The 26,231-nt window shown below is 34.9% G+C and overlaps 1 protein-coding gene and 1 non-coding gene across 10 annotated transcripts in view; both read right to left on the bottom strand.

Moving 5' to 3' along the window:
- NAALADL2 (N-acetylated alpha-linked acidic dipeptidase like 2) overlaps positions 1–26,231 on the bottom strand; it is a 1,368,615-nt gene that overhangs the window by 173,884 nt on the left and 1,168,500 nt on the right. For all 9 annotated transcript variants that reach the window (XM_063807338.1, XM_063807340.1, XM_063807336.1 and 6 more), the window contains one exon: positions 3,786–3,881. In XM_063807338.1, coding sequence (XP_063663408.1) covers positions 3,786–3,881 — 96 coding nt within the window. The remainder of the gene's footprint in view (positions 1–3,785; positions 3,882–26,231) is intronic.
- On the bottom strand, positions 21,606–21,740 carry LOC112208699 (U4 spliceosomal RNA). The gene has a single exon (XR_002943282.2). It is a non-coding gene; the product is annotated as a U4 spliceosomal RNA (small nuclear RNA).

The raw sequence follows: 26,231 nt of genomic DNA, 5'->3' as shown, positions 1-26,231 counted from the left end.
CAATCTATAGCAAAGTCTAGAAGAAAAAGAGTTACTCATTGGAAGAGGATAATAGTTGTATTACATGTTTATATTCATATTAGATATACATATTTATTATATTTAATTAATTAGGTAACATAAAATATGTGATTGGGCTATGATGCTATATCAAATACAAACTTTTATTGGGAGAAATAAAAAGTAGTATCTTCAGAATTTCAATTACTTCTAGTTTCTTGAAAATGCTTTAATATTGACATAATACTAGTAATAATTCTGCTTCATAATTTTACCAAGTATTTTTCATATTTTTGTGAAAATTGATTTTGTCATAATTGATAACTGAGAATGTATACCTAGATGGGTTTTTAAATTTCAAAACTGAATGTTGTTTATATATCACACTATTATTCAGAATAGAAGCATACAATACCTGTGATATGTTGTGATACATTGATAAAAATACCATTTATCCTTAGTGAAAAAAAGTATTCTAAAGGCCTCAACTCTTCACAAATTAAAATTTATATTCTATCTGTACACACTAACTTAGTGTACTCTTAGCATTTAAAATGAGTTTGGTTATGTTTTTATATCTATATTATCCATATATGTATATTTTATAGTAAAAACAAAATTCAGAAAATGCAGATAAGGGCCTACTTGATTTTAATACTAGTTTTTTTTTAATGAGTTAATAGTAATACTTAATTAAATACATACTTCATTTCTAGAGAAAACGTATACATCATCTATTTCAACCTCACAGAATCCTAGCGAGGAAGGGCATTATGAGCGTACTCCTTTTTGTCGTAGAAAATAAAACAAAGTTCTACTAAAGAGAATAACAATTTTGTAGCCAAGATGGAACTAAAACCCATGCTCCATATATCCTGTACTCGATTCAACCCCTCTATATATTTCATTTTTCTGTTGATAAAATTTGACATGAAAATGAAGTATCTATTAATTACTTCATTTTATGGTTTCTCAGTTCTGCTATTGGTGAAATAAGACTGATCTTGTAAAGCACAATTTCATTCCTTGATCAATGTTTCCAACATGAGTGCAAGTAGACATGATGATTGAGGAAACAGAATCAACATTGGGTAAGTCATATGTCATCATAAAAAACCTCACGGAACTCTTGCTTCTGAACCTAAGCAGGTTTTATCTTCTCTTGGACATATAATTCTTTCCAACATCCACTTAATGGGTTAATAACTATCTGTTCACTCATCAAACAGATTTGAAAACACACGTACAATATATTCCAATATCTGTGAACAAATTTGTTATCTTCTCTCTAATGGCCTCTAATTTTCTGTCTGTTTCACACTAATTAAAAAAGAACAATTGCATATGTTCGGGATGTATTCTGTGCCCCTGTACTCCATTTCTGACCAATTCTTGCTTCCCTACATGTTCTCAGGAGTTGAAATTCTTAAGTGTGGCCAAGACTTCAGGCATCGAGAATTAGTATATGTTTATACCTCTTAATTGAAAAGCCTAGCATTTTCTCTGGCTGAGGATTTCTGATGCTAGACACCATCATTTCATTCTATGTTCTCGTGGCAACATTGCCTCAAATTATCCCTTCCACAAAAATCCTTGATTTTACTGATTCCCACAAAAGCAGGAAAAAAATGGAGAAAATATTACTATTTCATTGCCCTAAAATTCTCTAATGCTTTGCTTAAAAATAAATAAATGTAGACTCTGAGTGTCTAGAATATGTGAACAAATATATATATTCATTGTATTTGAATTCATTTAAATATATATATTCATATATATGTATAGGAATGTATATGAATTCATAAAAATATATATCCATTCATGAATGTTTATGTGTGTGTCTGTGTGTCTGCGTGTATACATATATATATAAAATCTCCAAGTATTAGAAATATATCATGTATGTTTATAAATATATATGAATTCATTCAACTATATATTCATTAATGCATGTTTATATGTGTGTATGTGTGTATATATATGTATATATATAATGTATATGTCCATATATATGTATATATAATATATATGTCCATATATATATATATATATAATCTCCAAGTATTAGAAATACAGCTAAGATTTTGAATACTAAGGAGTGTTTTGGGTGCACTTCTATCCTGTTATATACAAAAAAATATGATCAAAGGAGAGAGATACTAAAAACTAAATAAAGAACTGAGATAGGCTTCCTGTTAGGTGATTTTGCCAAACAGGATTTTGCTATAATAAATGTATAGCTAAGATTTAGATATTTTGAGCTTAGAATAATTTTAAGTAAAATGTAATTCAAACTCCTCTTATTTTAAAGGTTTGGAAAAAATTAATTCACACAGCTCTTCAGGGTCAAAGACAGACACAGGCTCTAGTCTTTGTATTCCGAACTCATTCTATTGACACTCACTCAGTTCGCTTTACCATATTTCCTCTTTTTAAAAGAAAAAAACAACTACATAAAGTTTCACTAAGATTTAAGAATGATTCAATCTTTCAAGAAAGTATATATATGTAAATAATCCATATATAAATATAAAAATATAAATAATTCATATATATATATACACATAGAGAGAGAGATTATTTTAATGGTACTAAAATGTCAATATTCTCTATAAAGTCTATCCCCAAAAGGCAGGTGATGACAGGTTAAATAAATAATTGGTAAATGTAAAAATCCATATGATGCCATGTGATGTCAGGAACATTAAATTTATTTGCTCCATACTGTAAAATTTAATTTTCTTTATATAATTAACTCACTGCTATAAAAATACACACGTTTCACAACTTAAGATGGGGTTATGTCCATGATAAGTTGAAAATACATGTTGAAAATGAATTTAATACAAATAACCTACTGAACATCTTATCTTCGCCCAGCCTATCTTAAATATGCTCAGACACTTACATTAGCCTACAACTGGACAAAATCTAACACAGAGCCTATTTTATGGAAAAAAGTCTTGAATATCTCATGTAATTTGTCGAATACGGCACTGAAAGTGAAGAACCAAATGGTTGTATGGGTACTTGATGTAGGATTTCTACTAAATGCGTAGTGTTTTTGAACCACCATAAAGTCAAAAAATAGAAAGGTGAACCATTACAAGTTGGGGGACATCTGTATGTTAAAAATATAAGTATGATTGCCATTCAGTAAAAGACTTTCTTACTATCAATGCGGTCTTTTTCATTTTAAAAAGTAGCCTTTTTTTCTGCAACTAAAAATTATCATAAACAAGTACCTTAACTATTTAAAGAAACTACTGAAGACAGAAAAATGCAAAGGTCCATTTTATAATTCCCCATAATCTAAAGTGAAGAGGTATATTTGATATTATTATACAACTCTACTTTCAGATACATGGCCTGAGATGAATAGAATAACTATAGTGCTTTCCATGTTATCAGCACTGGGATAAGTACTCTCCATATAACACTTAGTTTAATCAACAGACATACCTATCAGGCAGAAACTATTATTACTCCCTCTTTACAAATGAGAACCAGTGAGTTCCAGCGCTAGCCCAAGATCATACCATGAATAAACTCATTGTTTTATTAAAAATTGATTTGTAATACAAATGATCAGTTATGGGTCTGTATGATCTTGAATGAATTATTTATTCCTTAGTAAAATAATAGGATATACTAAAATCCTTTCTTCTATATTCTACAAATGAAAATATACGGATTGCTCTTGATTGGTTATGTTCCTTTGCTCCATCTACCAATAAAGAAGAACAAATATTTCCCACCTATTTATGAATGCATTTCTCCCCTACCTTAGTAATGGTTTCATGAAGGTTGAAAGAAGGATCCATTTCTTCAATTTTTGTTGCTCGTGTAGAAAAAAGGGCCTCGGAGAGAAAACTTGGACCCTGCGGCAAATCAAAAAAGAAACATTTAAAACTCTTTATCGATTTTGTTATTCAAGTGTTTATTGGATTTTCTTTAAAGATTAAAAAGGACTTTAAATTGCCTTAAGGTTTCTGTTGATTGCTGGATTTCATTCTCCTGATCTAACTACCCATCACAGAATATTTATAAATTAAAATGATCAGACACATCAACTTGTTATGTCCCATCTTGTTTGACAGAATAAATAGATTAATATTTAATTAATTTAGCAATTATAGAAATGTGACAGTTTAGGACAGAAAATCTTAAATATTTGAGGTGAAATGTTTGTGGGACATTCAAAAAATCATCTAATCATCTAGATGGTGTGTGACTATATTGGTCTGAAGTTCAAGACCAAATTCTGAACTGGAGATATAACAATAATTTGAGAAACATTTACATGGTAGTTAAAATGTAATGTGAAACACACGTAGACTTAGAAGTATACTGAGTGTAGAACAGATCTCTGAGTGGTAAGATCTCTGAGTGGCACCAATACTTAAGAGGTGGAAAGATAAAAGCAAAACTCATGAAGATGTTATAGATGGAATTGTCAGAAAAGTATATGGAGAAGCATGTAACTGTTATTCCATGGGAGTCAAAAAGTAGAGAATGGGAATAAATAATAAATACAGAAAAGAAAGCAAGGAAATACAATAAGATTAAGGTGAAAATTATGCCTTAGAGGGGGCATTTCGGAGATACCTGGTTTCTTTTGTCAGAGAAGATTCTGTGGAGTTGCGAGAACAGGATACAGAATAAAATCAGGTGAGGAGTAAATATGAGGAGAAGTGAGACATCAACTATGAACTACATTATTCTTTCTAGAAATTAAGATTATCTTGAAAAGTTAAAAAATAGATTACTAGCTAAAGAAAGTTAAAGCATCAACAAAAAGTGTATTCACTGTATTTAAGATAACATTGACATGGACATATTTTTAATGCTAGAGAAAGTACCCAGAAGAGTATTTGTATTAAAAATACAAAAAATATGAGGGATAAATTAATGGGTCATAGTCTTCAGGAAAAGGAATTCAGAGTTCAATAAAGTTACCCAGAAAAACCATTGTAAGTAGATGAGCCAATAGAAACAAAGACACTGAAATGAGGGTGGGATGTAAATATGGTGAAATTCAGTGTTAGCACATACATGGAGGAGAAGAAAATAGTCCAGGGTCATGTGTAATTACATTCTAGGCTAGGGTGAGTTAACCAAACTTCAACTCACAACCACACCAAAATGAACCCTTTTGCATGTTTTTCAGAAAGAATAATTTAAAACATTTTGTCACATAGGGTTAGTAGCAATTAAATGAACAAAATCAATGCCTTCTCTTTAGTTGGCACTCAAAGATACATGGCCTGAGATGAATAGAATAACTATAGTGCTTTCCATGTATCAGCACTGGGATAAGTACTCTCCATATGTCACCTAGTTTAATCAACAGACATACCTATCAGGCAGAAACTGTTATTACTCCCTCTACAAATGAGAACCAGTGAGTTCCAGCGCTAGCCCAAGATCATACCATGAATAAATGGTAGACCTCGGGTTCAAACCCAGGTTTATTCGAGGCTACGGCCGACACTTTCATTCCTATATCATGAAACTTCTCTATGGCCAAAGTGATTAATATCCCAAGATTCTGTGTGTTTATGTTAACAAAGATCATTTCCCCACCTTTTATTCCAATTTCCTGCAAGCCTTCATCTATCTACTCTCAACATGCAGCAAAAACACTACGCACAGTTTAAATGATATCATCAAAAACTCCTTGCTTAGACTAAATAAAATTAAATCTAAAAAGTCCCATGTGCACTTCTTGCATTGCAATATTCTCTTTTCTGCAATCAGAAGGCATACACATCAATACTTAAATTTAATATATGAAATTAAAACACTTGCAAGCAAGCTTTGAATGGCACTGACATTCATAATACGCTGGACAGAGGAAAAAGGTAATAACACCCATAATTTTTGAAAGATGACATTCTCATCACTATTCAAAGTAAAATAGACCTGAGGTAATGTGGAGTTTAAACAGAACTGTAACTATCCAAGGGTCAAATGTGGAACAATATTAGCACATTGTTTTCTGAATACACTCATTTTTATATTACACTTTTCAGGTCCTAGCATTAGTTTTATTCAAAATATTCAAGGCACTTCTGTACTTCTATCTAGGTTGATTTAGTATCCTTATTTTAGACTTGGAAGAGATATTAGAAATGTTAATTCTACCCAAATATACAAAGTAAAACATGAAAAAACAAGTGATTAATAATTCTACAATGTCACAAAATAGTTGTTAGGAACTCGATGCTAGAAATCAACTCTGTGTGTCAGTGTGTACATACATGTGTCTGTGCTTCCTAAACATTTTGCTATTTCTTGTAAAGTACTTTTGAGGTGGGGGTAATTAATTATAATGCCAATCTTAAAAATGTGAATCATTTCAATTAATCCAGATATGTTTTCAGTCTTAAAGTTCTTATATGCCAATAAAATACATCCATTTGATGCAGTATTCATATTTTAGGCTTTCTTCAAGCTAATCTCTGATATCTTTTGCCTTAATCACTGAATGTGTACTTATCCTATCTATTATACATACCATGTGTCATTAGCTACATAATTTATGTTTATGTAATTTTTTGTTACATCGCACTTTTTAGTCAGATCAGGAGGTTGGAAAAGCTAAAGGACAACTACAAAGAAATAATAAAAGGTTCACTTAGCAGGGTATTTCACAAATTAAGGCATCTTATAATGAATGCCTTTAATTAGTATTTTGAAGGTAAATAATTGAGTGAATGGATATTGCCAAGCTATTAAGCTTTCTTAATAAATATTAAATATTCCATGCAGTAAAATAAGTGATTAGTATTTGTTAATGCTTCCAAATCTGTGCTGTTATTCTAAAAAGAAGAATCCATTTAGGAATGTCTGGCATAAAGATCAGGAAAATGAGGAGGAACTCTGGAAAGGTTGGTTGTATTAATAAGTTGACTTAAAAAAATGACTGAGGCCACATCCAAGATCCTATTTATCAGCCCCACAAATTCTAAGATCTCATAGCACTAACTATACAGAGTTTATTATTAACTCTACATATGATTCACAGAGAGATCTCTTTTTACATCCTCTCCCTTCAACTTTCTTGAGAATTCTGTTTTGTTTTTGTTTGTTTATTTCCAGCAAAAGAAGAGGAAAAGGCAAACAACTTGTTTGTACCTAACACAGTGCAAGTGACCAATGCAGCATGATTTCACATCAGGAAGGAAAAAAAATAATAATATTCGTTGTGTTTTTTTTTTTTTTCATTTACACCTCAAGAGAGTTATCTGAAACCTAGATACCCTTTAGCTTATGCCTCAAAAACAAACAAACAAAAAAACCCAAAAAAACAAAAAACAAACCATCAGCTTATGAGCTAGAAAGATGTTTGAGAACTCAGGAGCATTTTTGTTTTGCTGTCCATATTGATATCACCTATGGCTCTGCACCCCTCTATTCATTCCCTGAGACTTTATGAGATTCCTTCCTTGACTCTTCCAGATTCTGGTGGCTGTAAATATTATTTAGTTGTAGCTGTGTAGCTCTTATTTCTGCTTTGTTCTTCACATGACCGCCTCCTCTATCTGTCATCTCTTCTCTCTGTTAGAGAAACACTTGTCATAGGATTTTGAGCCCACCCAGTTATCTCAAGATCCATAGTTTAATTTAATTTGCACATAACCTTTTTCCATATAAGTTCACATTAACAGGTTCTAAGATCACTTTAGGATCCAACAATTAACACACGATAATCCCCATGCCTTCAATAAGATTTCTGAACTAAAGCTTGGAAGAGTGCTTCTAAGAGCAGACCTCAAGATCTTAATTCCAGTTGAGACATTTGCCTTCCTTCTCCTCTATTCAGGACTAACTATAAATGGAAGTATTTTACATTTATAAAAGAACCTTTAGGTAAGGCACAAATAAAAGCTGTATTAACTAAATAGTTATGGGTTAGCTACAAATAAATTCAGTTTTCTAGATTTGGATGGTGTTTACATGGATATACAACTGTCAAAAGATATCTAACTTAAAACTGAAGATTTATGCATTTTTTATGTATAAATTATATCTCAAAGTAAAACAACCTTTCTATGGGACATTTCTATTTATCCTAAAGAGATCCTTCTTGCCCTTCTTTTTAGGTCAATTTTAATTAAGTTCTGTTTTTCAAATAATTTGTCTATTTCATTTAAATTGTCCACTATATTGTTTTCAAATTGTTCACAACATCTTCTTATCACCTTTTTAATGGGATCTAGGTTATGTCTTCTCTTTTATTGCAGGTATGGGTAATTTTTATCTGCTCTCCTACTCATCTGTTTAAGATTACTAAAACCTTGTCTGCTGTCTTCTTAATCCCATAATTTCTTAAAATTTACTGAGTGTTTTAAGGTTTTAAGTGATGCTTTAATACATATTGTTTTTTAATTTTTTTTATTCATATATAGTATGTGCCCATATTTATGGGGAACATGAGATAAGGGATACAGGTATAGTCACTATTTAAGATTAGTAAACTGTTGTTAATCACCTTCACTTTATGGATGAGAAGACTGAAATTCAGAAGCTTTATCTGACTAGATTCTGCTAGTAAGTGGCAGAATCTGGACTGGAATTCACATCTTCATCGTCAACTACTGCTACTTACTTTCCATAACCCTGCATGTCAAGTACTCAGATAAAGCCAGGTTGACAGTCAGTTCCAGATAATACAGAGAACACTATAGAAATTGCAAAACAAAAATAAGAAGTGTTCGAGCCTGTGAAACGAAACTGAATACACTAGAGTTCGTTTTAAGATTTTAAAATTCATGATAAAATTCGTCACATACATCAATTAAGTGATAGTTGAGCTGTTTTACGGCACTTGTTGAATGAATAGAGCCACAGAATTCTTTGACCTCCCTTTCTGGTTTCTCTACACTTTCCAAGGCTTAACTAGATGAGTATTAAATATAAATGCCTTTTTATTAATGAAATCAATGAAGTCTTTCTTAGTAACTACAGAAAAGGAAGGCAAAGGATATGTGCAGTTCTAAAGAAAAATATTTTATTAATTTGATAAGTGTTAATACATATCAGAAAATTTCAAGAATTTATAAAATAAATGTATTTATACATAATATTGTTATCCTTTAATTCTTCTGGCATTGCAAATGAAAATAAGAACTTAAAATTTTAGTATGTGGGAGCAATAATAGGAAACTAAAACAAAGTCAAGAAGCTATTATCTAGAAAACTATGAGTTCAATAATAGCAATTTCTGTAGCTACAATTTGCTGAGTGCCTGTGTACTGTACTGTCAGCCAGTGTCTACTTAGGTACAGCTATCCTTTGATATACTTGGGAAATTTGTTCTAGAACTCCTGTGGGCACCAAAACAGATGCTCAACTCCTTTACATAAAATGGTATAGTATTTGCATATAATCTACACACATACTCTAGTATATTTTGTATCATCTCTACTTACAATACTTAATACATTGTAAATACTACGTAAATAGTTGTTACTTTTTTATTTATAGTATTTTTCTTATTGTAGTATTGTTCTATTGTGTTTTTGAAAGTATTTTAGATCCAATCTTGGTTGAATCTGTGGATGCAGAACTTGCAGAAATGTAGGGCCAACCGTATTTCCGCATGGAGAATTTTCTGAGGAAATTTTACCGGAAACTGTATTAGAGGCCAAGCCTTGGAAATTAAATAATGGCTGAATAGATGGAGAAACCTAGAGAATTACCTACATGGAGGTATGTGTTTACACTTGAAAGGGGTATAAAACCCAGAACCATGGAAATATTACATTCATAACAATGCCTAACATAGGTAACATTACATTGCAAAGGGTAGGACTCCCAGACCTTTCCCTTTATTTCTAAGTAGAATTTGTTGCCTTAGGAAAATTAACTTTCTCTCCCTCTCTTAGGAGGGGGAATGGGTGATGGTGACATGTGTATGATAGCGCAGGAGACAGACAAATTCCTAGACAGCAGGGACGGGTCCCCAGTGAAACCTGACCTTCAAGCCAAAGACAGTTTAAAGCCTGAAAACCAAGCTGCCGGTTTTACGTAGAATCCGTGACGGAGTGAGAGCTTCTATTCCTGTTTGCCCACTCTTTCCTGACTGGTCGTTTCCGAATAATGCTTTTTAACCAACAGAATGTTGCCTTTTCCAAAAATACCTCCGGTCAGAGCCTCCTCATTCCAAACCTATAAAAACCCTAGACTCAGCCTCACAGACTTACCCGCTTTTGGGTCCCCTCTTGCAGCTGAGGGCTACCCACTTCAGGTCGCCTTTTGCAGCTGAAAACTTTCCTTCTTTCACTCAAACTTCTATTCTTCCTTATTTGCTATCCTGTGTCCGCATACCTCATTTCTCTTGGTCACAGGACAAGAACCTGTAACCTGCCAGATTGCAGGCATGAAAAGAGCGGCAACATGTGCAGGCACGAAGAGAGCGGCAACATGTACCCGTTCCAGGTGGTAACAACAAGAGAGCTGTGACATGCCCCTGTTCGCTGAGCTGCAGGCAGCAGGAACAAGAGAGCTGTAACACACCCCCTCCTGCTCGCCGAATTGGAGTGAAAAAGCCACTGAGTGTTACTCCCTTCTGCCTGCCGATCTGTGAGTGGCAGGAATAAATGGGCTTGTAATATGCTCCCAAGCAGTGGACTATGGGAGAAAGAGCAACAAAACTTCTGGGGGCCGAGACCTCGGGACTCCCCGAGCTATAGCTGTAACACCCCTAAGGGCTCTGTGATTGCTGGCATCTCTTAGTTTTCGGGTGCCATTGCATTCCCCTCATCTTGACGCTGGCGCCCAACGTGGATGCTGGTTGCCGCACACCCGGGCTCAGCTGCGTGCTAAGCGTGGAGCCATGGCAGGGGCGGAATCCAAGCGAGCACGAGCTGACTGCAGCCTGCCAGGTCGAGTGGGCGAAGTGAGCCTGGTGGGCCCAAGTGAGGTCCCAGGTAGAGTTTGCAGCAGCCACAGAGATTTCTGGCTGGCAAAGTGGCACCAAAGGAATCCTATGTCATTTCTGGGGGCTCATCTGGGATTGGTGGAAGGGTAAGTGCAAACCTATGACTTTTTAATTCCAATTTTTTTTTTTTCCAAAAAGAGATAAAAATTCTCGCCCCTGTAAGCCAGTTAAGAGTGAGTAGCGTGCCTGCCATTTTTCAGACTTGGAGGAGAGGCTTGCTGGGGAGGACTTTGTCAATTCTCCATCACCCCTCGGGGGGTTGGGCATGTTGGCTTTTTTCCAATCCAGTTTGGCTTCATAGAGGTCTAGCCATCACGTGGGATCAGAATAAGGTCCTGGCCCAAGCTACACCTTGGCATTACTTGAAGGTTCCTGGACTGGCTTCAGTCCCCAACAGTCCATTAGGGTGTCAGCACTAGGACCTCCAGTCTTTCCTATCACATTTTCTTTCTTTCTTTTATGGCTGTCATGGCTCCTATGTGTTCTTACATACAACGTTAAGGGTGTTGTTGCAAACCACAGAGACAATATAACTGAGTAGAAGGTGCACTTGGCTCAGTCATCAGGAGTGTAATTCAGAACAATGTGGTTTCTGTCTATTCTTAGAAGCAAGGAGAATATAATGATTGAGAGTTTTCTTTCCCTTATTGAAAAAATCCATTAGCATAGAGCAAGAGGCTATTTCCCCCAGGCACCCTCCCTCCTCTGCATTTAAGTTGTTTTTTTTTTTCCCACCATGTTAGGAATCAACATAGTCCTGCAAATACTAGAAGAAGCTTTTCTATGCAATGGATTATTTTTTTTCCTTTTGGGAGGCAATCTTGTTAGTGCAGGTCCCCAATTCCTGGGATTCATTCTTTCTTTTCTTTTCTTTCTTACTTTTTCTCTTCCTTCCTTCCTTCCTTCTTTCTTTTCTTTCCTTCTCCTTCCTTCCTTCCTTCCCTCCTTCCTTCCTTCCTTTCTCTTTCTTTCTTTTCTTTCTCTTTCTTTCTTTCTTTCTTTCTGTCTTTCTTTCTCTTTCTTTCTTTTTTTTTGTCTGAGGAGAATCTGGTTCAACAGCTTCACTTTAGCATACTGCTTGCGATAGGGAAGCAATGGAGGAGATGCTCCACCAGTTGTTGGCTGCAATTTAGCAAGGACCACTTGGGACAAATTTAGTGGGTCCATATACCCTCCAGAGGCGCCTTTTTGTCCCAAATTCTATTCCAAGGTTCAGTTTGAAGCCCTAAAAGAAAATCAGATCTGAGGGATCCAGAGGCAGTCAACAGTAGAAGGCTAGGGCACAGCCCAGGTGAGCATGACTATTCCTTTTGACTCGGTCTTCCCACTTCATGGGTGGAGAACTCGTGCACATCCATGGTATAGATGAGGTATACGGAACCCAAAGATTACCAACAGCGGAAAGCCAGGGCACGGTGTAGGTAAGTGTGACTATCTCTACTTACTAGGCCTTCCCTCTTCATGGGTGGAATTCGCACTCACATTCCTGGGAGGCACTTGCAAGGGCACTGGGACCCTGGTAATATAGGGAAAAAAAGAGAAGAAAAGGGACACCTTTTCTCTCTCTCCCTCCATCCTGTGTCACTCCAAAAGGAGGAAGGCGACTAAGGGATGCCTTTCTCCCCTCTCTTTCCAGATGAGTAAGCAACCTTCTTCAGCCTGCACTCCTCAAGTGCATCCTGAATCACTAGAACTCCTTTGACTCTCAGACCCTAGAGGAAAAAAATGCTTTATATTCCTTTGCATAAGGGTTTGGTCAAGTTATAAGCAGCAAAGGGCAATCCCAAGGGAATAGGGAAGCAAACTGCAGAGATGTCTCCAGCAGGGGAATCAGTTCCCTTTGGTCCTACTCCTCCTAGTCCACCCCTTTCTCCCTACCCAGGTTGTCTCTCAAGCTTGTCTGATCCTAGAAATCCTCGTTTCAGGCAGGTCCTGACCTCGCTTCTGCCCCTACAAGAGATGCCTTGTGATTATGTCCCCATTAAAGTCCAGGTCCGCTTTTCTCTACAGGACGTAAGCCAAATTAAGGGGGTTCCTGGCAAGTTTTCAGACAACCGTGACAGGTATATAGAGGCTTTACAGAATTTAACTCAAGTATTTGAAATTTCCTGAAAGGATAATATGTTACTTTTGAATCAAACCCTGACTACTGCTGAGAAGGAGGCTGCCCTGCAAGCAGCAGAGAAGTTTGGGGATGAGTTTTTTTATCTCATATAGTGCCAAGGAAGGGGATGAGCCTTATCCAATTGGAAGAACAGCAGTACCATTGGAGGACCCTACATGGGACCCCAGTGATGAAATGGGAGAATGGAAGAGGAAACACTTTCAGGTGTGCATACTGGAGGGCTTACGTAAGACTAGAACTAAGCCTCTCAATTACTCCAAACTATCCACAACAGACCAGAGATCAGATGAGAATCTCACTGCCTTCCCAGAAGGGCTGAGAGAGGCCTTGGTAAAGCACACTTCTCTAGCTCCTGATTCTGTTGAAGGACACTTAATCCTAAAGTACAAGTTTATTACTCAGGTGGCCCTTGATATCAGGAGGAAGCTACAGAAACAGGCCATAGGACCAGATAGTGCTCTGAAAGTGGCCACATTAGTCTTGTAGAATAGGGTTGGGAGGAGGCCCAAGAGAGGGAAAATAGATGCAAGAAAAAGACAGAGGCTCTAATGGCTGCCTGGCAGGCTTACAAACCCCAGAATCCCTGAGATGCACCTGGTAACTGCTACAAATGTGTCAAGCCAAGGCACTTTAGGAAGGACTGCCCAGGCAGCATGAGGAAGCCTCCTCCACCCTGTCCAATCTGTGATGGGGACAACTGGAGGGTGGACTGTTCCCGAGACACAAGTCACAGGGTCCAGAGCCAGTCTTTCAAATGGTCCAGCAGGACCAAATGGGTCCCAGCACTCCTCTCCCTAGCTCCAATGGTTCAGACCACCATTACCATCCAGGAGTCCCAGGTGATTCTGGAGGTCGAAGGAAGGAAGGTGGACTTCCTCCAGAGTAACCATTTCTGTTCTCCTCTTCAATCCAGGCCTCCCCTCCTCCCTTAGCACGACTGTGAGTGACATCTCAGGAAAGCCTTTAACCTGGTATTTTTCCCAATGCCTTAGTTGTAGTTGAGGAGACCTCTTGTTTACTCACGCCTTTTTAATCATGGTTGAAAGCCTAACTCCTCTGCTAGGTGGGGATATTTTAGTTCCTATGGGAACTACCATCCTCATGACTCCAGGACAGATTTTTCTTCTCCCTTTGGTGGACTCAGACATTAATCCAGAAGCTTGGGCAACTCAAGGGAAAATTCGCTGAACCGCAACCGCCATACTGATCCAGATCCACCTTAGGGGTCCCACCTCCTCCCTAACCAAAGACAATATCCCTTAAAAGCAGAAGCTACAAAAGGGCTAGAAGCCATGGGCAATAACTTGAGGATGCAGGGCCTCCTCAAACCCTGCAACAGCCCTTGTATTACCCCAATATTGGGGGTACAGAAACCCACAAACTGAACATGGAATCGCAGAGGGTCTGGGATCCAAGTTGGCACAAGGGAGTGCAGCCTGCTGGGTTGAGCAGGTGGAGCAAGCCCAGGGGTCCCCAGGCCCCAGGCAGAGGTCACGGCATTGCAGAGATTTCCAGCTTGCGAAGTGGCACTGAAGGAATCCTGTGTCACATATACACTCCCAGATTCATATTTTCAGAGTTCCTACATTGTACTATGGCATGCAATCTTGTCTAGCTGGCTCTTATTCCCTCACTCTAGAAAGAGCAAAAAAATGAGATGTAAGTAATGACTCTGATCTCTGCTCCAGAAACCTAATGTTTATATTCAGAATAATGTAAATATATGTAGATTTTTTAAATGTGAGTACTACTGATTTAATAGTGATAGCAATAATAATGTTATTTATTACATTTATTTAGATTTATTTAAACATTTATTTATATTCATAATATATTTATTATATTTATAATTATATATAATAAATGGATGTGTTGAATACATACAATAATTCTAAAATGTAAATATTAAATGTATATATTTTGAATATGATTGCTTGTAATAAAATTAGACACATTTATATTATATAAAACATATATCATTTATATATCAAACTTATCTGTGATATATATGATAAATATTCCTTTTATTAAAATGACTAGTTATAAATAACATATAATACTAAAATATATCATATTATACATAATACATATTACATTATATGTAATATATAAATATGTATTATACATAATTATGTATATAATATATGATATAATATATATTATAAGTAACATGCTATATAATATATATTATATAACATACATAATCATATGTAATAATATAAATATATATTATATGTATTTTATATACATACATATATATATATATATATATATTTTTTTTTTTTTTTGAGACAGAGTCTCCCTCTGTCACCCAGGCGGGAGTGCAGTGGTGCAATCTGGGCTCACTGCACCCACCGCATCCTGAGTTCAAGTGATTCTCCTGCCTCAGCCTCCCAAGTAGCTGGGACTACAGGTGCGTGCCACACACCTGGCTGATTTTTGTGTTTTTAGTAGAGACGAGGCTTCACCATGATGGTCAGGCTGGCCTTGAACTCCTGACTTCCAGTGATCCTCCTGCCTTGGCCCCCCAAGGTGCTGGGATTACAGATATGAGCCACCATACCCGGCCAATACTAATAAATATTATTAAAGATTTAGCAATATTTATTGAATATTTGGTTTATGGCAAGTTGCTTAAAATTATCTGTGCCTCAGTTTTCTCATCTATAAAATGGACACCAATAATTTTATCTCTCATAAAATCATCTAAAGGATTTCAGGACATAATATATGTAAAATTCTTAAAAATAATGTCTAGAACTATTTATTCATCAAACAATTTTTTTCAGAAAGGTATTTATTATTTTTCCCAATATGCAGATTAAGGAAAGAGGCTTACAAGGGTGAAGAAATCTGCCTAATGAAATACATTTACTTATTGGTAGAATTTTAATGCAAGCATAGGACTCACTTATTCTGAGTTAATTCAGTGGTCATTAAATGCCAATTCATAGGGTGGTGCTGTAGCTCAGTGCATAACAAAATGACAATGATAATAATAATGCAGAAAGTTATTTTTTCATAAAACTAAATATATTCTAATCAAAGAGCTGTCCTTTTTCCTGAAGTTGTGTTTTCAGCTGTCTTTTGATATTAAAATATTTCTTCTCTTATGAAATAAATTGAGAGTAGATTGCTGTTTTGTTGTTTACTTGTTTTGTCCTAACCTGCTTACTTGGTAAATTTACAGTTGGCATTCTAGGTCAATCTCAGAATTTCTATTTTATGATTCATTTCATTTGTCTTAAAGAATTAATTAATATCTAAGAAGTACTTATTAAATCTTTTAGGCCTTTGTCATGCCAGTTTTAGAAATTAAAAAGATTGATTTTCAGCAAATTTATTTAATTTTTTATAGTTGCATATCTTGTGTCAGGACTGAAATTTCAACCTTGATCAGCTGAGTTTCATGCATGCACTCATATTCAAAACACTATATCCAAATATTCTTCTCCTTCAATAATAAATAGCCTTAGAAGGTTAGTAGGCAGTTTCATGACTTCAAAACAATAAACAAAACACTAACCTGAATCACTTTTCTATAGATATAATAGCTACACAGCAAAATGTCAAGATAATACAGATTTTCTGATGGGCAGGAGGCTTAACAGAGTTTTCAATATATATGCTAAATACTACCTGCTAGAATGTCACAATGCTATCAACACTTAAAAACAATCTGATCATAAAATATGTATTATAATTTAAGCTAGAGCTTCTAAACATTTTCAAGCCAAGTATCATTCAAAAATAAATACTAAATATCTAGATTGTTTAAGAGATTCTGGCATGCCAGGCCGAGGGTGGTGGCTCACGCCTATCATCTCAGCACTTTGGGAGGCCGAGGCGGGCAGATCATGAGTTCAAGAGTTCGAGACCAGCCTGGCTAACATGGTGAAACCTGGTCTCTACTAAAAATACAAAAGTTAACCAGGTATGGTGGCTCGCACCTGTAATCTCAGCTACTCAGGAGGATGAGGCAGGAGAATTGCTTGAACCCCGGAGGTGGAGGTTGCAGTGAGCTGAGACTGTGCCACTGCATTCCAACCTGGGTGACGGAGCAAGACTCCATCTTGGGAAAAAGAAAAGAGAGAGATTCTGGCATGCCTACTTTGTGAGAGCAGTATATTGTGGGATATTGTATATCTCTTGAGAATCACTGATGTGTAAAAGGTATATGTTTATCTACAGATATTCCCCAAAGAGAATATCTATAGATGGATATATCCTAATGTATGGGAGATTATGTTAATCCTTGTATTCTATAATATGAATTGAAAAAATATTTTATGTATTATGAATAATGGCAAATGATGCTAAAATACATTGTAATAGTAGCTCAATTAACCCTCAGAAAAATCTGTGAAGTAAATGTTATTATTATCCCAATTTTATAGATGAAGAAACTGAGGTACAGTGAGTTCGAATATCTTGCCCAAGCAGTAAAACCAGGAAATCATCACAGGCATTATCTGTGCTCTTAACCATTTGAAAATACATTGTCTATAATATAGACAATAGCCAAATGAAACATATGATTGACTTTATATTTAATACAGTCAGATGTCCCTGGACAAATTATGTATTTCTATTCCTGCTAAATTATAATGTAGCAATGATTTTTGAGAATCATCTCAGGTGAGAAAAAATAAAATGTATGTTCATTTCATATAAATTTCAGACATGAATAAAATACACTACTATGCATAATGTTGTAATTTAAAATCTTTGCTTGCCCATTCTTCAGTAATTTTAAGTCTACGCACTACTTTATCATATTTCAATTTTTAAGACAGAACATATGAAAATATAACTTTCCAAAATATTTTGGATCATTTCACTAACTAGTAAGCAAGTAGATATCTTTCTTTTCACATGGAGTTTGGACTGCTTAGTAAAGGAATTAGTACCATAACATCAAGTCATTAAATGGTTAACTGAGAGCTCTTTTCTCTTTAGCTTGTCTCCTTTCTTTGGGGAGTTAGATGTTCTGCATATCAGACACACCAATAGATGATTCTATAATTATTTAACACCCAGTCATCTGAAGTCCTGGAGGAGGGTCCAGGAGGAGTCATTATGGATGAGGGAAAGACACTCCGAAGTCTCAGAGCCCTAGCTGTTTACCAACTCTGCTAACATATTTTGTTGTAAGTGATTCAGCTCTCAGTGGTGGATCCTGGCTATCCCTGGGGTAGAGGTGCCACACCCAGCATCATGGTAACACAATGAATAAAATTATTAACATACAAAATTACATTTTATATATCATTGAGAATGCAGAACTTACACAAATAAATTGCAAGGTAGGAAAAGAAAAAATGATATTCTCAAATTTGGGGTGGTGAGGAGGAGAAATTGTCTCAATCATAAGAAATCCAAACTTTAATGCAGTCTTAGTATTAATAAAACCTGGTCTCTCTGGTAAAGCCTCAAGTCAATTTAACAACAGCATTTTTTTTGAGGTCAGAGCCTGTTAGCCTCTTGAAAAGCTTTCTGTTAAACAGTCAGTCAGTGCTTTTCTCAGGGCTGTATTTAATCAACTGTGAAAGAAATGGGGGATTTAAAGGTCTTACAGTTAAGGGCAAAAGAATCTAAACATCGGGTTAAGAAGAAACAAATACATTCGTCAAATCCTGAGAAAGATATTATAGCCCTTCAGAGTCCTTTGGCTAAGAATAGGAAGAGAGTACCTTTACAGTCATGACCTCATGTTTCATAATCTGGGTGAAAACACCCAGGGAAATGAAACCAGGAACAACAGTTTATCTAGATTTTATCACTTACTGTACTACTCGTTGTTATTTGAAAATCTTTTTGTCAAATATTAAGCCCAATATGTAAAATGGTGCAGAAATAAGACAGACACCATTCCAGAAATGAAGAATGGTTGTTTAAATCTGTCCCAACTGTCCTTCCCTCTTCTCCTGTAGCCCACCCCATGGGATTTCATTTGGCAACATATGAATGACTTCATATTAATACAGTCAGATGTTGCTGGATAAATTATGTATATATTTCTATTCCTGCTACTACTTACCAAGGGCTAAATGCAAGTCTTTATTTTTCTATGTATTTCTAGGGAGTACAGATAGATTTAATTTCAAAGGCTAAGAATATTTCTGGAATATCTGTAATTTACGGCAATGTTTTCCTTTAGCTAAATCCATTTATTTTAATCATTCTTTTCATTTATTCAACTGGAAATCAATAAAGGCACTAAATTAATTCTGCAATTCACTAAAGCAAAAATTCCATTTAACTGAATGAATAGTTGTTAAAGAAAGCCACTATTTTAGCCCCAGTGGATAAAACATGTATGGCTTAGTTTGTCTCTCAATGAATGTCTCTGAAGACTATATACTATGCTTCACTTCAACAAATTATCCAACCTCCAACATAGAACAGACTATTTCCTTTGTAAATTAAAATATAAAGAAAGAAAATATGCTTTTAGTTGATTTCTGATAGCATCTTTCCTTAATTTTCATTTGAGAATAATCAGTTATCTCGATTTTCTCCAGTCCTAATTTAATGACAGTGAAATTAAAAAGACATTGATGTTCTACTTTTCAAACAATGGATCACTTCTGATTAAACTTCAATTGAACATTAAACTTCTAGACTTAAAACAAATTGCCTCTTTTTTCTTTTTAACTTGGACCCAATTTCCTGCTGCCCTCAGGTCTCTCAATGGTAATTAATTGATTTATGAATCAATTGAAGGGCGATTTCAAGTTGAAAAAAAATAGAAAAACTGTTTCTTTTAACAAAATTTATGACCAATATTTTACAAATCACAATTCTCTCTCAAGTTAACTATTTATCAGTGAGCAAATTTCACATTTATAAAGTATTTTTTAAAAAGTTGAGTGTGCAAATTTAATTTCACTTGAAATTATTATTTGCCTTTGTAAAAGTGCCTTAATCAAAGTACCACATCTAACTATACAATCATTAAGTTATCTTATTGTGATTTAATAGAATAAGCAAATCTGAAGAGCAATAATTCTCACAAAACTCTCCATACAAATAGCATGGTTGACTTAGCTAAGTAGAAATTTGGGGCCTGGGTTTAAATTCTAGCTCTGCTACTCACCATTGTTGACTTTAATTATGCACTTTAGCTCTCTGAAGTCAGTTTCTCACGTGTAATATTGGGATCTTGATATCACCTTCAGAGTGCTATTGTATATTGTTATTATATTTGCATATACAGCATACTGTATTTTCATCATATCTATACTAACAGTTATATATTAATATTCAATATTATTAAATGAGAACAATGAGCAAAACACTCAGAATGGTTGCTGGCACAGAGAACTGTTCAGTAAATGCCAACACATTATTATTATTATATTAGTGGATCTTATTAAACTGCATCTCCAGTGCTTAGTATTTCTTCAGATACACTGATAAACATGTTCATGTGAATACAATGTCTCTGAATCTTTATCAGAAACACACATGATCAAAAATTCCACACAAAAGGGAAGAAGATGATAAGATGGCTTTATGACTCAAAAATGTCCGGAATATTTGATAGAGTTTTTACAGTATTATTTGTGGATTAAAAATTCAACATAGTAAATAATGGTAATTCATTGGAAGACCAGAAAACTAGAATACAATGGCTTAAGATCCTGAGAATAAAGTATCATAGCCATCTGTGTGGTCATGAGAAAAATTCTTAAATATTTTCATCCTTTCTCCCTCATCTGTAACAGTTCAACAAATGTTTATTATGCTACAGGTCATTATTTGTACATTGAACATGTAAAAAAAACCACAGTCATTGACATTGTTAAATAAACAAAAAAGAAGAGAGACCAGAATATATAAACACACAGAAATGTAGATAAATGCCATTAGCTATCAGATTGTTGTTTGCAGAACAACTCTCATTTCCCAATTTGCTAAGAAAGCTAGAAAAATCTACTTACATAGGGTGATCCTCTATGTTTTCCTACTTGTATTTAAATGAGATCATATATGTTTAAGTCCTCAATGTGTAAATGGATAAGAGTGAAATCTCAACAAACACAAGTTTATTAACAATTTTTAGAAATTAATTTTTAGCTTCCTATTTTAAATTTAGAATTGATATTCGAGGGCTGGAAAAGATATTATAAATTAGGTAAATTCCTTTTTTTTACATTGAAAAAAACTAGCATAAAGAAGGTGACTGATTTACCCAGTATAAAGAGAACTAATTTGTGGGACAGCTCAGGATAGACTTTGAGAGACTGGTGCTTGTTCTAGTCACCATAGTGCCACTTAATAATGCCAAGTACCCTTCCTAAACTCCTCATCAAAACTGCAAGTCGTTCACAGTACAAAGGTGACTAGCGACTAGCAGTTGGAAGGGAGATGGGAGAGGGAAGAAGTGTGTAAGTTAATTTCCCCTCTGCTATGCTGTCCAGCATCTAGAGTTTTGTCCATTGCTTAGTTCATACACTGTAATGAAAGAAAAAAGGTTGAGAATAAACAAAATATGAGCTCTGGTAATGTATTCATTATAACAATAGTCCCCAAAATGGAAGAATTACATACACAGTCACAAATATGCCTATGTAAGTAAACTACAAAGATTTAGTTTTCAATTAGCAATAATTGTGCTTCGGATAAACCTCATTGGCTACGATACTGCCACTGCACAAAGCTAACTACAAAGATTTAAAAAAGGAAAGAAACATATTCCATATCTTAAAAAAAGTCATATATACTATAAATATGACAATGATATAAATACTACACATATGTATTTTAACATTCTTCAATGGAAATCTTTTCTATGCTTCCTTTAATAAAGCCATTCTAATTTCTAAATGGAGGTCTTATTTATATTAATATCCTTAAAAATTCTATGATCTTTGTACACTTCTCATTGCTTCCAATGTTTCAGACTACACTTTTTTTTCCTACTGGCTGTCTCAGTTGAATTGTGATGATGAGGCCAAAATCAGTGTTCAATCTCTATGTGGGCCAATAGACCTGTCACTGAAAACCTTTTGTTAATCTGGGTGTCTATTTTCATTCTATTTCGTGATCCTGCAATTATACACTGCTGCTCCAAAGTGAAACTGGCTCAACACAGAAAGAGCGCTTAGTACAAACAATTATTACTACTAAAAAAAAAAAAATCACACTGGGCCTTGGATCAAGACGATTATCTTTTTGGTATATGTTTTATGGTGATGGCTCAGAATAGTGGTACACATCAGCATTTATTTTGTTTGGTAAATATTTTACAAATAATAAAAGTCAATTATATAAATAAAATGTAAGCTATGCATAGTGGCAAAATGGTAACATTTACAATTTCAATTATGATACCACTCGGAAGCAATTTATACTTTGCATATTATAGACATTCACTAAGCTTGTGATGGAAAAATGAAGGATCAGTATAGTTTCCATGAATTTAACCTATTATACAACTGAGAATATTATTAAATCAACTTATATCTAAAAGACTCATTGTTTCCCAAATTTCATAACTCCTACACAATCGTTATAACAATGTTTAAAGGATTGTCTCATTTTGCATTCAAGATGTATGCCAAAGTCTGTGGAAGCATGAAGGCGAAAAACACACTGGGAGAGAGGATAAAAAGAAGAGCAGAACAAAAGTACCTCTTGTGTCTGCACCGCAGGCTCTCTGTGTCTTTATAGAATGGATTTCCTGTTCAATAAATAAAGCGCTGGACACGGAACATATTTTGCAGATAAACTGCTTATAATAAATTTTATATTGTGGAAATTTTTTAAAACAGAAAATGCAGATTTAGGAAAAAGTGGAGCTAATCTTAATTAAAAGATTAAAAGAGGAACAATATTTTAATAAAAATGATGTTTTGAATAAATTAGCCCATAGTCCACAATCTGAAAATGGAAAGTATTCTAGAACTTCAGATTGTGGACTATGGGCTGATTTATTCCAAATTAAATGCCATGTCCCACAGACGTCATTATTAATTAATTAATTTCTCACTTAGTGGAAATAATTAATAATAACATCTGTGGGACATGATATTTGAGTGGCCACACATTCTGGTAGCAATGGGAATCAAATGACAGGATTCTAATCCAGGTTTTGTCACTGACATAGTGACCTGGGGCAAAAATCCTTAGCATTATTGCCCTTGAGTTTTTAGTTAATATGGTATAATTCTAAATTTCTCAAATTTCAGATTCAATATGATGTGTGTGTGCGTGTGTGTGTGCGTGTGTGTGCGTGTGTGTGTGTGTTCCATGTCACCTGCTCTTCTGTCTCTAACCCATTGTTTCTCATTCCTAGCTGCACATTAGAATCACTTGGATTAAAACTCATGGATGCTTGAAATTCATCCAGAACAATTAAAACTGAATAATAGATTGATCTTAAAAGATACATTTTCACAAAATCCTTTATTAAGAGTCAACGTCTTCCCTCTATTACAAGTGTGATCAAGAAGCATAATCACATGTTTTTAAGAAATGCCAATTTATAACCAATTTGAACTACTCAGTAGTTGTTAACTGATTTTCTAACATTTCAAACGATGTTTTACTACCCTTGAAAAAACAGGAAGTAGTAAGTCATATATTGACCCCTCCATACCACCTTTATTTCTGTATACTCTATTGCCTTTGCCCATAAAATAGAGATTAGGTTATTTATGGTGTATATGTAAATCTATCAAGGATTACACACATGTGATTCTGTCTCAAATTATGAGTTGAAAAAGTTTTTGATATGACAAAATATGTATAAAGTTAGCAGAGTGGAAGGAAAAAAGCATAATTATGAATTATACACATACTACTATCATTCATGTAAAATACTTAGAAAACATCTGAGAAAAATACAATAAAATGTAACAATGAATATGAGATTATAAATTGCTTTTTCTCTTTATACTATTATTTGCTTTCCATTTCTTTAGCATTGTGTGCATATTATATTTACAAATAACACTTGAATTTAAAAAATATATAATCTAAGTTCAATGGAACACTCATCTGAAAAACATTTGGCTTAATGCCAGAATTTTCTTCAGGTTCAAAAAGAAGCCAAACTTCACAATACACCTTCTTACTCTCTCTGTGTAATTTTCTTTCATACATTCATTGAATGAGCTGCAGTTCAATAGCTTTTGTGGTCTTCCTTTTCTCTCCACTTGGTGTGGTATAAAAGATATTTCAAAAAAATAAATATAAGCAACTCAATTGCTTGTTAAATTTTATGTTAAGGATATGTACTGATCCAGCAAAATTACCACAGACAGCCACACATGCTGCTGAAATGTAAGCTTCCCTGCCCACCTGTCTACAGGAAAAGCAAGTGGTGACTCAAAATTGCTTTGCTCTTCTCTGACACTTCAGCTACAAAACTAAGACCAAGGAACAGAAGTATGCTAGGTTTTCCTTACACTCTTCTGTTTGCCTCAAGTAGAAGCAAATCGTAATAGGGATTTAGAATAAATTAAATACAATCCATTCAAGTATATGAATGCACAGCTGGGATTCAAAAGCTGTAGATGCTACATCTGTTGCTCTACCAGAAAGATCTGTTAGTGAATAGCTAGTGATTTCAGCTGTAAGGAGTTCCGCAATATTACACCTCAAATATTATGTATATTTTAGGTGAATTTAAGCTTAAAGAAAATATCTTTTGCCCTTAAAGTGACAAAATAGATTTTTTTTGTTATTCCCTTTCTCCCTCAGTTATTTTCTGACATCCGCAGCAGCAAAGGCATTTTCATATACCAAAAAAAGGGCTACTTTCTCTGACTTTACTTAGACTAGCAAAAAAGGGAAACCAATACTTCCTTTTCCTCTAAATATCAGGATTGGGATTTGCTCTTCCAGTGGCTTTGCTTTTCTATCAAGTATCCCTCACCAAACTGGTAGTAACAGCACCTGTTTTTAACCAAGGTGCTGGGCATGAAACCGTCATTTCTATTGAGGTTTTCCTCAGACTTAAATACTTTGGCACTTTAAAAAGAAATAGATCAACAACCTTTGGAGACACAAGGCTTCTTTTGTTCTGTTGCTCTTTGTTCCTTTCCCTTTGTCCCTTCTGAGGACATACAACATCGTAGTGATGTAAAGAACAGTTGCTAAAACTTGCTGAGAGGTCCAGGTAGCTAAGCAGGCTTGAAGAACATCGTCATAGATTCTCTTCCTCACCAGTCTTGTGACAAATATTTTCCTTTGGGTTGCTGTTTTCCACCAAAGGATACTGAGCTACAGGGCAATACTCTGAAGAAAGTAGTTATTTTATTCACCCTGAGTATATGCTCTAGTGATGCAATTTGTAGTCCAATAATTTATGAATAAGCACAGATATTAATATAGGGAGCAATGTACTATCCCAAAAATTTAAAACCAAGAGTCTGTGCTGTAAAATTATAATTAAATGTTATCTAAATACAGGTTTAAAAAACAGCAATACACAGTTAATCTATGCTGTAGAATTATAATTACATGTTATCTAAATACAGTAAAAAAAAAAAAAAAAAAAAAAAAAAAACAAGCAATATACGTCTAGGTGTCCTCAGCCTGAGGAGTGAATGAAGGCTGGGAAAGGAGGAAGAGTAAAACATATGCTTACATTGAAAGAGGAGGCAAATAAGCCTATCTTTTTCCTTCCTCCAAATTTAAATTATCTTTTTTCTGACCAACTCAGTTACCAGAATGAGGTCTTCAGTCTGCATTATACATAAATACATAACTTTATTTCCCCCTAAGAATTTCCCTACTTCCTGCTGATGCACTGCAATATCTTTTTTTAATGGGAATAAAATCTTTCCCATCCATACCTAGAAATAAAAGCTTAGAAAACATATGTAGCTTTGAGCAGACATTAACTAAAAAATCATTGCTACAGACTTTCTTTCAAGGTGCACAAATGACTCATGTCAGATTTCTGTATAGAACTCAGAAGGAAAGACACTAAAGGAGTCCTTATTGAGGGAGGAACAAATGAGCTTCAAAGGGTCTGGTGGCATTAAGGTCATGAGTAGATGACTGACATCAGATCTCTGCTGATTCTGGTAAGAGTGTGGGTACTAGCAAGCACGAAAGGTAAAAGGCTTTCTTCATAAAGGAATAGCTAGAGAATGAACAATTTTTATGATTTGGGAATCCTGTACTTAGCTCCAACTCAGT

The sequence above is a fragment of the Pan troglodytes genome, chromosome 2 (genome assembly GCF_028858775.2).
Source record: "Pan troglodytes isolate AG18354 chromosome 2, NHGRI_mPanTro3-v2.0_pri, whole genome shotgun sequence".
Lineage (NCBI taxonomy): Eukaryota > Metazoa > Chordata > Mammalia > Primates > Hominidae > Pan > Pan troglodytes.
The sequence above is the reverse complement of the archived record's forward strand: the minus strand, read 5'-3'. Positions and strand labels throughout refer to the sequence as shown.